At 37.4% G+C, this 16,139-nt stretch overlaps 1 protein-coding gene across 1 annotated transcript; it reads left to right on the top strand.

The window, feature by feature from the left end:
* Positions 1–5,315: 5,315 nt before the first annotated feature.
* On the top strand, positions 5,316–10,568 carry LOC118760927 (short-chain collagen C4-like; the record flags this gene model as incomplete). The annotated part of the gene is made up of 3 exons (XM_036498546.1): positions 5,316–5,367; positions 8,095–8,169; positions 9,807–10,568. Coding segments are annotated over 3 exons (627 nt in total), but the record flags the coding sequence as incomplete, so codon positions are not given.
* Between the last annotated feature and the right edge of the window lie 5,571 nt (positions 10,569–16,139).

Here is a 16,139-nt window from a genome sequence, read left to right as displayed (position 1 = left end):
TAGAAATCTACAATATAGAATTTCTTCAATTACAATTTACCTAGCATTCTTAAGAGTACAATGCATCGCGTCATGCCAGGTCCAGAATTTAAAATTTAAACTCCAATTAAGCAAAATTTACAGAAAACTCACATTCTGGTGTGTGTGTCAAATGCTTTTCTTAGTCTGGTTGACACCACACGCAAACGCACACACACAGTGTGCAACGAATAAAATGAAAGTAAATAGCGACAGAGTGATTTGAGGAAGACTAAACTGAAAGTATTCTGTCTATGACGCTGATAGATACATGAGTAAAATGTATGGGAAGCTAAGAGCTAAGAGTGAGTGAAAATGTTCTTGGAAGAGAGTAAATAGCGAGAGAGAGAGTGATTTGAGGAAGACTTTACATTAAATAACCGTAGTGGCTTGTGTTAGTAATAAAGTAAACATACACTCATACATACATACATACATACATACATACATACATACATACATACACACACACATACACACACATACATACACACACACATACATACAAACACACATACATACATACATACATATACATACATACATGCATATACATACATACATACACACACACATACACACACACAGTATTGAAGCTTGAGAACAATCAGATACATTTGCAACACATCTGTTGAAAATATTGTTCACACACATACATATACATATATACATACAGACAGACAGACAGATAGACACACACACACACACACACACACACATGATCCAGCATGGCCACAACCTCAAGGCTGAAACATATAAAAGAATAACAGAATATAAATGTGTGCAAAGTACAAGATATATTAATGCAGTATATGGGGATTGGACAATAAGCGTAAGGCAGTGTCAATGGTGGTTCCAGAAATCCCGAGCCATAAACTACAGCCTAGAAGACGAGCCTCATCCTGAAAGATCTGCAGAACTCGACAAGGACATCCTGAAAACCCTGGTGGAACAACATCTCATCGTAACTGTTGAGGAACTAGCAGAGAAGCTTGGATTTGGTCATTCAACCATTCATTGAGACCTGTGTGCTATCGGAAAAGTCAGCAAATTGGGTCAATTGGTTCCTCACGAACTTTCCGAGTCTAATTGCATGCAGAGAGTGAATGTATGCTTTTCTTTACTGTCACATCTCACCACTACTGCGCTATGTATATCTATATATATAAAACTGTATTTGTGTGAGTGTCTGTCCCCTTCGATTTAGATTCCTAACTACTCCCACATTTTGCGGTGCAGTTTAACCAAATTCGGGTAGCTTATAGTCGTGATTCATATCGAGCCCGTCTGTGTATTAGCGCGCGTCTACAATGAGTCTACGATTTAAAATAATTTAACATCATTTTTTATTCCATTTTTAATGCATAATTTTTCGTGTGTCGATGGCGGCGGAGTTGGCGTCCACGCTCACACCTGCACCTGTAGGGAAGGGAGTGTAAGGAAATCAACGTCGTAATGCGTTGTCAAGGAGACCAGTGTTCTTTTAGAACAACGACTTCATGGCTTGAAGACACCAAAACAGAAATGGCTAAGAAAGCGTCAACATGAGTCTACGATTAAAAAAAAAATTTACCATCGTTTTTTTTCCATTTTAATGCATTTTTTCGCTATTATATAAGGGAAGTAACTCTCTAAAAATGTCTACGATGAGTCAACGATTTTTATAATAATTTACCATCATATTTTTTCCATTTTTAATGCATTTTTTGCTATTTTTTGGCTATAACTCTCTAAAAATGCTTATATAGTTATTTCCCTTACAAACCCGAGCAACGCCGGGCGATACTGCTATATATATATATATATATATATATATATATATATATATATATATATATATATACACATATCTCTTTTTATAAAAGGCAGATTTTATCTGCCTCCCTTTGTCTCTTATAGAAATCTACAATATAGGATTTCTTCAATTACAATTTACCTACCATTTTTAAGAGTAGAATGCATCGGGTCTTGCCAGGTCCGGTTTTTAAAATTTCAACCCCAATTAAGCAAAATTTAGAGAAAACTCACATTGTGGTGTCTGAGTCAAGTACTTTTCTTAGTGTGGGCTATAGCATACGCACACACACACACAAAGGGAGCGATCTGATTCACTCACGCTATCACTAATTTCTATTTTCTACGACTTTGTCTTTGCAAGTCTACCTTACAGCACTACTCAAAAAAAGCAGCAAACAAAAACAAATAAATACATAACGATTTACTCCTCACACAATTTCTTCAATTAGACTTTACCTATGATTTTTCAAAGTACTTCCATTGGGTCATGCCATAAAAAATTTCTTTCAATTTCACCCCCAATTAAGACAAAATTCGAGAAGACTAATATTTTAACATTTCACTTTGAGCCTTTATTTACTCTGCCTATACTCCAACTTCCTCTTTAGACACATAGACACGCTAATTATACGACAGTGTCAATTGTTGACAGACATTGTAAGCTAACGTGTGTGTGTGTGTGTGTGTGTGTGTGTGTGTGCGTGTGTGTCTGTGTGTGTGTGTGTGTGTGTGTGTGTGTGAAGGTGCGCGTGTATGTGTGTGTGTGTGACAGGGATGACCCATTCAGACTGGTCATCCTTTTTGCTAGAAGATCACCTAAGCTACACCACTGGTTTTCAGTTCATATTAATCAAATTAATATTCACAAGAAGAAGGACTATTCATTATAATACATCAGTTCCATCGGACAACTGCACAAACATTTGCCATTTTACACATGTATGTAAACAAATTCCTTTCTTAAATTCATTTTCTTTTTCAATTCATACAAAGTTATTTAGGACGAATATAACATCTAAAGTTATCTCTAAGAAGCAGAAAGATCGCCCAAAAGTGTATATAGATATTTAAATGTATTTATATATTCATCTATGCACACATGTATGTATAACGTGTGTGTATATATTTCCAAAGAGGTAACCATTCACTCCGCACAAAGTTTTTTAGGACGAAAATAACATCTAAAGTTATCTCTAAGTAGCAGTCGCCCAAATGTGTATATAGACACACACATGTATGTATAATGTGTGTGTATATATTTCCATAGAGGTAACCATTCACTCCATACAAAGTTATTTAGGACGAATATAACATCTAAAGTTATCTCTAAGAAACAGAAAGATCGCCCAAAAGTTTATATAGATATTTAAATGTATTTATATATTCATCTATACACACATGTATGTATAATGTGTGTGTATATATTTCCATAGAGGTAACCATTCACTCCGCACAAAGTTTTTTAGGACGAAAATAACATCTAAAGTTATCTCTAAGAAGCAGAAAGATCGCCCAAAAGTGTATATAGATATTTAAATGTATTTATATATTCATCTATGCACACATGTATGTATAACGTGTGTGTATATATTTCCATAGAGGTAACCATTCACTCCATACAAAGTTTTTTAGGACGAAAATAAGATCTAAAGTTATCTCTAAGAAGCAGAAAGATCGTCCAAAAGTGTATATATATATTTAAATGTATTTATATATTCATCTATACACACATGTATGTATAATGTGTGTGTATATATTCCATAGAGGTAACCATTCACTCCATACAAAGTTTTTTAGGACGAAAATCTTTATATATAAAAGAAAGGTTGTGTGTCTGTCTACTCCGATTTAGATTCCTAACTACTCCCACATTTTGCGATGCAGTTTAACCAAAACCGAGTATCTTATAGTCGTGATTCATATCGAGCCCTTCTGGGTATTAGCGCGCGTCTACGATGAGTCTACGATTTTACAAATAATTTACCATCATTTTTTCCCATTTTAATGCATTTTTTTTAAAGAAAGGGAAGTAACTCTCAAACTTCACACCAATATGCGTGCTCATATGCGACGTAATATCACATCAGCAGCATTTCCTCACACCCTCATTGCACTTGGCGAAGGCAAAATACCAGGAGATGAAAATGGTAATATTGCCATCGATTCCATTTGTACCATTGTTAAGACGCCTTCTGATCTCAGAGATGCAGTGTTTCAAGATCTACAAGCTAATTATCAGAATATGGATTGGATTGGCAAAAAGGCTATACTGGCCCCAAGGAATAAAACTGTTCACCATATTAATGATGATATGCTAAACTCATTCCTGGGGAAGTCTAATTATATCAGTCTATCGATACAACTCCTGACACAGAGGACGTCATCAACTATCCAATAGAGGTACTCAATTCCTTTGAGCACCCCGGACTACCACCACACATTCTCAAACTTAAAGTTGGTGCCCCTATAATGCTCATCAGAAATTTGGTTCACCCAAAACAATGCAATGGCACACGTTTGATCGTTAAATCCTTATCTCCCAGCGTAAACTTATATCAATATTTGCCTGAATAATCATCATCATTCAGTGCAATCATTAACAGTACTTTCAAGTAATTCAGCCCCGAGCAACGCCGGGCAATTCTGCTAGTATATATATAAACACGCACACACAAACATATGTATATATATATGTATAAACATATATATATATATATAAATTTTTATCCACTTACATATATACATCTACATATACACACTATATTTAAGGAGTAAATAACCAGTTTATATAGCACCCGTGTACAAAATATCTAATCCTCATCCCTTTCGTATGCAGTCAATTTATAACCTACTATATATGTTCCCTAACATTTTTCTTACAAACTTTTGTGATATTCCATTGAATGCCAAATAATATATCGACCTTCGAGCTTCAATTCGGAATATTATTCACCAGTGCTAGAAATGCCTGACTCTTCAGTGATCATGATGGATATCTATACTAAACAATATCAAGGCAATAGAGCTTTTGCATCAATTCAAACTACTTTTAAATATTGCTTCATATTGCCTTGACAGTTTCTCCTAAGGACGCAGTGGAAAAGTCCTACAGCGGATTAGGACGCCGTACATGAAAGGTTGGCGTCGGGCTTTCTTGTACGTCAGCAGAATGCGCAAGTCTACGTTTCTAGTAATCTTCAAACTACCAGCGATTTTAGATAGCAAAATTAGTCTACTCTTGACAATGAACAGGGATATTAGCTGTTTATGTAATGTGTATGCTTTGCCATATACAAGCATGAAATAATGAAATACCAGATTCACAGAAAGGCATGCAGTTACAGCAAACCTCCAAGATGTACCACGATATAAAAGATTTGGTGGAATGGACAATGTCGACATCACCCACATCTTCATAAAATGCTGTCCGAAAATGTTGTCATATATTGCATTCTTTTTTCAGTTCTAAACGATAATAAATACTCTCTCTTTTTCCACAGAACCGTGTCATCTCCAAGAAATCTCTCGACGATAAACCTGATGACACCCCAAGTAAGAACTAATTTTATATTGTATAAGACAATAACTTTGAAGAAATGTTCAGGAATGAGATTAAATATTATAAAGTATCCAGCTTCCAGTTCTACAGTGTTTAGCTAAAGTCATTCACCCGTGTCTCCTTAACGATTTATAATTTCACCAAAGTTGAATTGTCTCTACATCACTATCCATATTTCTTCAGTAATATATACTAAGACACTAGTCTAAATTTCTTTTGAAATACATTTTTCTTTACAATAATTTCCTTAATAAAATTTTACTCTGTTATACTATGACATTAATTGTGTGTATATGAGTGTGTGTGTGTGTGTGTGTGTGTGCAGCGCTACGTCGATAAGTGTACCAACCATCGTTCGTCTGAGAATCGAATGCCCTACCTAGCGCATAAATGCGTTTATCTCTAGAATTTAGCAATCTGTTCAGTCTTGTGCTTCCAATCACTCGTGAATAGATTCCCGAAGTAACGATGTTCCACTTTCCTGCAGAGTGTGTGTTAGTCATCCCTGCCTTGGAGCACTCGGCAGCCAACCCATTCAATGCATGTCGAAAGTGAACATGACATGAGTCAGATAGCTGCATGTCGTCCGCAAATAGCAGTCGACCGATCCCTTACAGACGAAATGAGATACTTCTACTAAAATGGCTGAGCCATGCTCAACCAGACCATAAGAAATGTGAGAAGAAGCACTAACAAAACGCTCTTCTATTGAAGTCCAAACTCCATGTTGAAAACATTCGACTTTTGCACAAATACAAACATTTGGACATCCGTACGAGTATTTTACGGTAAAAAGTATTTGCCCAATAATCTCACCTTCCTGGTAAACCATCCGCAACATGCCCCACGGCACGTGGTCTACAGCGTATTCCCCTTGGAAATATTTCAACGTTTTCTCGAAGATCTGCTTTGAACGAATATCTGGTCGGGTGTACTGTTTCCAGGACAGTAATCTTGGGCGCGACCACTTCTCTACGTAATATTTCTAGACATGTAGTGTAGACTTTGTCTTAAAAAAATCTGTGATTATTACCCCGGATTGACATTGCCTTCGTGTTTTCCCTGATGCCCCATTCCACCTAGCATACATGGGTCACTCAGAGAATACCCTGAGTATTTAAGGGTTTTAAATTATCAAGACGAACGTATTTCTCTCCAGCAGCTTTATCACTTTTCAGTGATTTAGTTCGAAAAAAATGATACAATCTCCAATCGATTTCGATGCCCAAGTTTATTCATGTGGGTCTCTCTCAATTTGGATGCAATATTATCCACAATTTTGTTTCTTATTCCATCATCCACAACTCCTTTCAACTTTATTCTGTAGGTCGCATTGAACTTACCAAGTTACTAGGTTCTCCCAACTGTAGGCATCTTCCGGTTTCAGACATCTTGGTAGTGGTCAGTTGACAACTCTCTCCACTCCTTTTACCCGAACGTCCAGCACAGGCTCAAAGAGGACTGAGACGACAACAACATCTATCAAGAATTTCTGTCACTAAGCATTTCTATTCCAAGTACCCTTATAAACAACCCTGTCTTAAAACGATATCTATATCATAGAGAGTCCAGAAGACTAGTATGGCCACCACATTAAGGTGTGTGACGCCATTCCACCCAATCAATACTTCTTGCGGTTATCAGTTCCAAAGTGTGCACGGAAGTCTCCTTGTAAGACAAATGACTTTACCCCAAATATATCCAAAGCTGCAGTGACTTTGTTAAGGAAGGATTTGTATTTGCCCTCGCTATTGGGTGCATTTACTACCAGCAGCTACATCACTCCTTCATTCTGCTTTAGCTTCAGGAGATATCCCTTAATACCTAGTGGGATTCACTCCATAATCCAATCCGAAAGCCAGGGATTGTGAGCATCCCACTTCCGCCTGTGCTGACATAGTTGGCACCACACCTGCACGGTGGAGTTTCCAACCTAATTCCAAGTGTTCGCCTCCGAAGCAATGAAGCTTTCTTGAAAAAACTGATTATATATAACAGGCAACGTTTTGTCTCGTCCGGTTTTGACAGTCAAATTCTCAATTATAAATGGTTGATCCCTTCTGGACCGGCTTCGGGGTCCTGGAACACGCATATTTTGTACTCCCTTCACATGCATCCCAGATTAAGATGAGTGGAGACGGCAATATATTTCCCGAATGGACTCCTCCACTCTAGATCCGGACGCAAATACTGTTATCCCTCTCGATGGATGACGCGGTATGGCTATTCCTTCGAGCCCTTTGCATATTGTTGCTATGATGGCCTGATTCGCGCCAAACACCAAGCTGATATTTGTAATTGACCAATCAGGTGCCAAGAATTGATAATATGGCCTACATATCTATAAAAGAAGAACTTTATCATTATTATGGTCACAAATATATATATATACTCACATCCAAGTTCAACTACAAAACAAACATCCGTTTTTAAGGGAGCCAAATACACATTCTGATATTCTGAGATTAATCTCTCAATTCGTTGACATCAACGTCAACAACAGGCTCAATAGACAAATAACTAATTTTCTTCGTTTAAAATTTATTCTTAGCGAATCATTTACTTCTTTCATTCTGATTTTCATTCATTCACTCATTCTTTTTCTCTTAAATTTTAAATTTCTCTCCTCTCTATCAATTCCTTCCAAGCCAACAACTTCCTTTGTATAGGATTCAAGAATTCTTTCTTTTAAACTACATTGTTTCATTTTAATTTCACAGAACCTGGTCCCGGATCATTGTATACCCGGTGGGGCAGAACTACTTGTCCTACTAATTCAAGCCTTGTATATGACGGTTAGTATAAACTATACTTCTATCCTCTCTTTCTCATTTTATCTTTCTCTTCTTCTCTTTTTATTCCTCTCATTTTCTCTTTGTGTCGTCCCTCTCCCTCCCCCTCTCTCTCACACACACACCCACACACTCAAGCAAATCATTTGATGACATATCACGTTTGAAACGATACCTATAGACCCTATAGAATCTGCACAAGACTGCTTACTCCTTTGTAGGTATTTGGTCAAATCAGAATTTTAAATGTTGTCTACTACGGACCAAGTGAAAAGGCGGTTGTCTAACTACAGAATATAGATATCTCTACGTTAAATTATAGATAGGGACTAGACGGGAATCCAGTATAGCGATCAAGGACTCCTGGCTGATTTGTATGGATGTAGATATCAAATACCGAGGCTGCTGACTGATGATCAAGTGTACTGGCTACGGATGGTGGTATTGTACGTGAGTGACCAGAGCTGAAAAGTGGCTACTTGACTATCATTAGCTAGAGTGTCTATTGATTGTCGTTATAGACTAAATTAAACAAGGTCTCTTAGAATTGATGAATGAATGTATATGGTTAATGACATGAACGCTGAATGTACAACGTGGAATGGACAAACCACACACTGTAACTAATGGACAAAGCTAACTAAGGGCCGTATTTATTATGCCAAATATGGAGGGACCAAGTACCACTGAGAGAACCCAAGTGAGTACATATTGCACTTCTATTCTTCTCCACCTCACCGAAATCGTCCTATCCCTCAAACCTTTCTGTTTCCATGCGTTACCTCCCCTCATTAATTGTCCAGTGTATCTTTGTAAAGTAACGCCGGCACATCCAATTCAAAGATACTGCTTCCCACATCTTCTCCAAGCAACCTCGCATCCTTTGTGAATCTGCTCCCTATAAACCCTACACATGTCCTTTATCGGTCGCCGACATCGCTGTCCATTCTTCTTAAGCACTACGCCATCAATGAGCTTCAAAATTCACCACACCTCAGTTCATGCTTTGCATGAAATAAAATCTGTGTGATCATAATATTATAGTATGTGGTAGGCCCGTCTCGTGGTAGGCCTGACTCGTCCGAGACAAACCGATGGATATAGCCAGACACACCCGTATGGTCGGCTAAACAGTATTTCATCCCCTCTTACCCACCAGTTCTCTGCATCTCGCCGTCTCTCGTATTGTTCTACTCAAACCATATGCAATTCCCATCACCAACAATTTTCCCGTTCAAACGTGAACGACAACTTTTCCATTTCGGGAAATCACGACCATATGCGTTACAAAATCCCTTTCCTTTCTCCGTTTATTGACATCCACACACAAACATCTACCCCATGCAGTACACTTCTCAACCACAAATACTTACCCGTACACACACACACACACACACACACACACACACACACACACACACATGAAGAGAAGAGAAACACACAGCTGCGAACTGATGCGCACTCCCATACAGCAACACACAGCTTACACTCATATAAACACAAACACATACACCACAATTCGTTCACAGGCGAGTTAACATGACATCTTTTAAGGGTCAAACTGTAATGAATGTTTCCGTTATTTCAGATATAATTTTGCTTAATATCTTTTTTATTTGATTTATTCTTACCAATTCTAGGTTTAGTTGGTGGACAATATTATGACCAGTCAGGTGGCGGAAGTAATCTCTTATGTCTACCCAAAGATCCCATTTGGGCCAATTATACTGCAAAACGGGAAGCTGCGGGTTCGATTTATGGCAGTGAATATCAACTACAGGATTACCCAACTAATAAAATCTTTTCTTTTGCTAATGCTAAATCACTTCATGATCACGACGTTCCGTGCGCTGTCTGTTTGACACGACAACCAGCTGCTGTTATGATGTTACCAGCCAGGACAAAGTGTTACCCTGGTTGGACAGCTGAGTATTCAGGATATTTGATGGCCGGACGTCATGTACATAAGGGCAGACTTGAATATGTGTGTGTGGATTATGCACCAGAAGCTGATCCAGCAGGTTACAAAGACGATGGTGGAGCTGTATTATATTTCGTTCAGTCTGTTTGTGGTTCATTGCCATGTCCACCGTATGTCAAAGGTCTAGAATTAACCTGCGTTGTGTGCAGTAAATATTGAATAGAAATTAAATTCGGTTCCATATGAAAATATGTCTGTGAATTTTAATAAATAACATAAAATTTTCAATTTTGTTACCTAATATTTTCTTTAAAGTATGTCTATCGTTACAATAATCTGTTGTACTAGTTTACAGAAGATATTCAAACAATACAAAAGAGGCGACGTAGAATGCCAGAAATATCCTCAAAAACAAGAAAAATCTAAATCTGTCGAAATGATTCTAGAAAACATTTTGTAAGATTTCAGTTTATCAAACTTATCGTTGAAATAAAATGTTATTTTGTTTAACAGTATTTTGTCTTCTGTCTCATGATTCAACAAACCCCAAATAAAGTACCACCATAGAATTATATCAGCTTTTCATGCACAGCCTTAGAAAATCTAATCCTCGACGCTACTATCTCAGACATCTTGGTTTTCAAATTACAAATCAGATTCTGACAAGGAGCCATGAACCGCTACATTACTTAGCACAGAACTTAACTGATTCTTTCAACAACAACCAGATACTTCCACACAATCCATTCTACTTGCCGTTATTAATCAGGAAAGATTTCCGTTCCATTCCAACCCCATATCTTATAAAACCTATTTATCGTCTACTTTACAAATATCACAAAATGTTCAATTTAAGCTTTCTGAGAATGTGGAATTTACACGATCAATCCCTCAAAAGACAGTATAAATGAGTATTGGTCCTGCCAACCTACATCTATATCACAAAATTCCCACCTCTCTTCAAAATAAGATACAAAATGAAACTCGATGCACACAACATACACGTAATACACTAAACGCTGATATACAAGAATAAGAAATGAAATCAACCAGAAAAATTGCCTCATTTCGACAGCAGAGAACATCAAATACGACGATTTCTTTCACTCATCTACGTAAACATACCAGAACCGAAGAAAGGATGGATCCTAGAAGCTGAATACATTTCATGTAAAACGAATACAACACCCATAAAAGTGAGAGTAAAGAGAGCAAATATAGTCAGGGCAAGCACGGATGCTGTGTGTAAGAAGGCTGAGATGTTGTGACCGTCACGTTATATCCAATAGGATTCATGACAGTATGTTGGAGTGTGTCGAATATTTGTTAGATAAACGAAGGGTTCGGTTAACAACATAAAGCTGCAATAAAGATTAAAGATTATTAATGTTTACTATCCCACTATTATTAGTCTAATGGGTAAATCTGCATTCGCTTCTCTAGATTACAAATATTTTCTTGGTTGTAAATCGTAAACAATTACAGAGAATACGGACGCTGGTAGATCTTCAAATTCATCTTTTGATTCAGCGGCATAATTAGACAGTTAAAACGACCGCCAGGTGTTTAAGCTGTACAGAGCATGCGCAGCTGCATACGCAACCCGCCATTACAATAGGAAAAATTATGGGACTTTGTTGAAATCTGACATGGATGTAAGATTTATTTTGTAGCTTATTTCAAATTCACCTTATTTCGAGGGCCAAACTGAGAGTGTTACCCCCACACACACACACAGACACACATACACATATATATATTAAATTAGGTCAAACTATATCTTAGGGGCCTAATATGCTTCATCTAAGAATATTTAATCATAACTATGGAATTCCGCCGTACATATGCAGTCCATACGGAAGGTGCACTTGCGAATTGAGTTTAAAATGGGAGACACTGTACCTGTAGGTTTTGCTATGATTTATAAAACAAGAAGATAAATATTCAAAGCTAGTGATAATGACTAGCTAAAAATATGTATGAATGTCATTATTCGGTTTTAATAGAATATTTCTGGTCAACAGATATAGAGACGGCTTCTAACTTAGTTCCAAGTATCTTTCATTGGAATTTCAACAACATGAACAGGATATTTTTGTATGCATGTATGTATGCATGTATGTATGTATGCATGTATGTATGTATGTATGTATGTATGTATGTATGTATGTATGTATGTATGTATGTATGCATGCATGTATGTATGTATGTATGTATGTATGCATGTATGCATGTATGTATGTATGCATGTATGCATGTATGTATGTATGTATGCATGAATGTATGTATGTATGTATGTATGTATGTATGCATGTATGCATGTGAGTATGTATGTATGCATGTATGCATGTATGTATGCATGTATGTATGTATGTATGTATGTATGTATGCATGTATGCATGTATATATGTATGTATGTATGTATGTACGCATGTATGTAAGCATGTATGTATGTATGCATGTATGTATGTATGTATGTATGTATGTGTGCATGTATGCCTCTATCTATGTATTTATCCATGTATGCATGTATATATGTATGTATGTATGTATGTATGTATGCATGTATGTATGTCAGGTCACTTTCGTGTGCTACTGGTAACATGTAACCCAGTACAACCTGCTGCATCGTCGGGTCGTCGGCGACTAAACCGGCAACCCCACGAAGCTTGCTTGGTGAGGAGGGTGCTTATTGGACACCCTGCTGGATGAAAAACAAAACCGTCAAAGACCGGAGGAACTCTTGAGTGTCAACAGCCATCCAAAAACTGTCTTAAGGCTGTATCATGCGCGGGGATATAGAAATAATCGGACTGAATATCCGATCGCGCGGTTAAACCATTGGGAGTGAAGGACTCCTAGACTTTATAAGGGCATCCTTCTAGGAGAAGGTAACTCAGGTAACTGGGATAACTCCGATATAAAACCTGCGGCTCAGTGGTTACAGATGATGTTGACTTGTTTTTTCTTTTCGGATTATGGCTGCTGTTGCTTAGTGACTGGGATTGACTCAGTGCACAGCCTTTCCTCGCTTTAAAAAAAATTTTCATGCACAGGCATTGCAAGATAACAACATTGATGAAGCTTCGTGCAATGGCCCTACTCGATAACGAGGAGGCAGCCACCAAGTATGTATGTATGTATGTATGGATGGGTGGATGGTTGTAAGTATGTATGTATGTATGTATGTATGTATGTATGTATGTATGTATGTATGTATGTATGTATGTATGTGTCTATCGATATATACATGATTACATTCATACATACATGGGTACCAGGTCTGTGGGTAGACCGATCTTGCGTTACAAGGATGTTTGCAAAAGGGATATGAAGGCCTGCAACATCAACATTAGCGGTTGGGAGGCAGTCGCCGGCAACCGTGGAGAATGGCGACGTACAGTAAAAGAGGGTATACAGAGGAGTGACAGAGAGAGAGAGGAGAAATGGAAAGAAAGGAAGAGACATAAACAAGAGACCATGGCACTACAATCAGTCTTCGCTACATTTGCAGTACCTGCCAGAGGGAGTGTTTGTCCAGGATAGGACTACACAGCCACAGCAAGAAATGTAACAGGAAATAAAATATAACAGCCGGACTAGACCTAGAAAAAAAAAAAAATGCGCAACTCCATTGTCTCCCGAGACAGAAAGGATGCCAAACAAACAAAACATTCATACATACATGCATGCATACGTGTATACATACATAAATGTACGTATACATATATGCACGCATGTATGTATCTATGTATGTATGTATGTATGTGTGTGTGTATATAGGTAGGGGTGGGTGGGGATTGGTAGGTTTTGATTTTGATATTCACAGAAAACTTTTCTAATCCGATTAACGCTTGTTGTGAAGAATCCAATCCGAACAGCGGAATTCATTAGATTAAGTCTTGCGATTACTGTGTGGGTTGAAAGAAATACTTCCCACTCGGGATATTAAAACAGTGTGTGTGTGTGTGTGTATGTGTGTGAGTGTGTGTGTGTGTGTGTGTGTGGGAGTGTGTGTCAGTGTATGTGTGTGTGTGTGTCAGTGTATGTGTGTGTGTGGGAGTGTGTGTGAGTGTGTGTGCATGTGTTTGTGTCAGTGTGTGCGTGTGTGTGCATCAGTGTGTGTGTGTGTTTGTGTGTGTGTGTGTGTTTGTGTTTGTATGTGTGTGTGAGTGTGTGTATGTGTGAGTGTGTGTGTGTATGACAATGTATGTGTGTGTGTGTATCAGTGTGTGCGTGAGTGTGTGAGTGTGTGTGTGCGTGAGTGTATGTGTTTGTGTGTGTTAGTGTGTGTGTGTGTGCGAGTGTGTGTGGGTGTGTGTGTCAGTGTGTAAGTGTGTGTGTGTGACTTTGTGTCTGTGTATTTGTTGGTTGAACGAAATACTTCCCACACTGAATATTAAAACAGTTTCCCAAGAATAACAAATAAAATTAAATAACAACATTAGTAAATAAATATATCATAATATATCCAGGAACAGGAATCATTTCACTTTACACGTGTCTCTCATTCATCAAAATATTTTGCTAATTATTGCGTGACAATATCAAACCATCTCTTTCCAATAATTAAACCTGTCAGACAAGTTCACACCCGCTTTTACAGTTCCACCAATCGCATTGGTTCATAAATTTACGATAAGATCTATGCCAGAGCTGGGTTGTTGTGCGCTCAATAAATACGTGGAATTCAGTTACAGGTCTTCAGCTTAAACCTCGCATCTCGATCTTTTGTTGAAGCCACACGAAGTATCACGTACGACCGACAACTGTCACCAGAATGGATTTCGCACAACTGTCCAGGAATATTTCGCAGCGTTATTCCATTTCTTCTCTCATAGCTTTTGGGGTTCTTCTCGTTCTGACGATCGTGATTCTTCATCAAGATTCAAGAATAGGAAAAATGGAAGAGAAATCGAAAACGGTAAGTCATGGATATTTTGTTAATATATGTATGTCTTTATGTATATATATATGTATGTATGCGTGCATGTATGTATGCATGGATGCATCTACGTATGTAAGTATTAATATATGTATTTATCTACTTACGGATGGATGGAGGGATGAACGGATGTATGCATGAACCATGTACATATGTTTCTATAGAGCACACACACATACGATCCATCACACACGTAATCACAGAAAAACACACAGGCGCACACACCTAAACATACATATATATATATACATATATATATATATATATATATATTATATATATATATATATTATATATATATATATAATATACATATATATGAATATATTAGTGCGTGTACATATATATATATATATATATATAATATATATATATATATATATATATATTTTCTCTCTTCTCTGTCACGTGACTGCTAGCCGAAATCTGCCTTTCAGCTTCTGACCAGCGTCGTGTTAACATCGTTGTTTTTCGTCCGCCGCTATAGGCATCGCTGATAAGGCTCCTTTCCTTGCGCCAGAGAAAAAATTTGTTTGCTTGTTATCACTCGTAAGACACTTGTTGTTGTTTTCACCGTTAATACTTCTGTATTTCATGTTTCTGTATTCCATTGTTTTTTTATATTCGTCCCTTTTGCTGTCCTGGTGTCCGTATGCATTCGATCCTTCTTCCAGGAAATCTACGCTCCCTGCTTAGTTTTTTTAATGCCCATTGCTTAGTTTTTCTTGGAGGGCTGGCCGTGATCTAGTAATCTCAAGATTAATCAGCCGAAATTACTACGATGATCCGGTTCTTGACTGAAGACTGGGGGTTTCGAATGTCCTGTCCGTGTTTATTGTATCGTCTTCTAAGAGTTATACGTTCTTGTCCATGTTGTATTTTTCTACATACCTTAATATATATATATATATATATATACAAACATATATTTGCGTGAGTGTATATATATCTCTCTCTCTCTATATATATATATTGGTTTCACTAGAAGTCATTTTTTAAAGTAGAAAAAATAGCTAAGATTTTTGGCTGCTATTTCTAAACTTCGGTATGTGGTAAAGCAAATCTTTACTGAACACACTTTATTAAGTATGTATATATATATATATA

This window comes from Octopus sinensis, unplaced genomic scaffold (assembly GCF_006345805.1).
Source record: "Octopus sinensis unplaced genomic scaffold, ASM634580v1 Contig01985, whole genome shotgun sequence".
Lineage (NCBI taxonomy): Eukaryota > Metazoa > Mollusca > Cephalopoda > Octopoda > Octopodidae > Octopus > Octopus sinensis.
The sequence above is the reverse complement of the archived record's forward strand: the minus strand, read 5'-3'. Positions and strand labels throughout refer to the sequence as shown.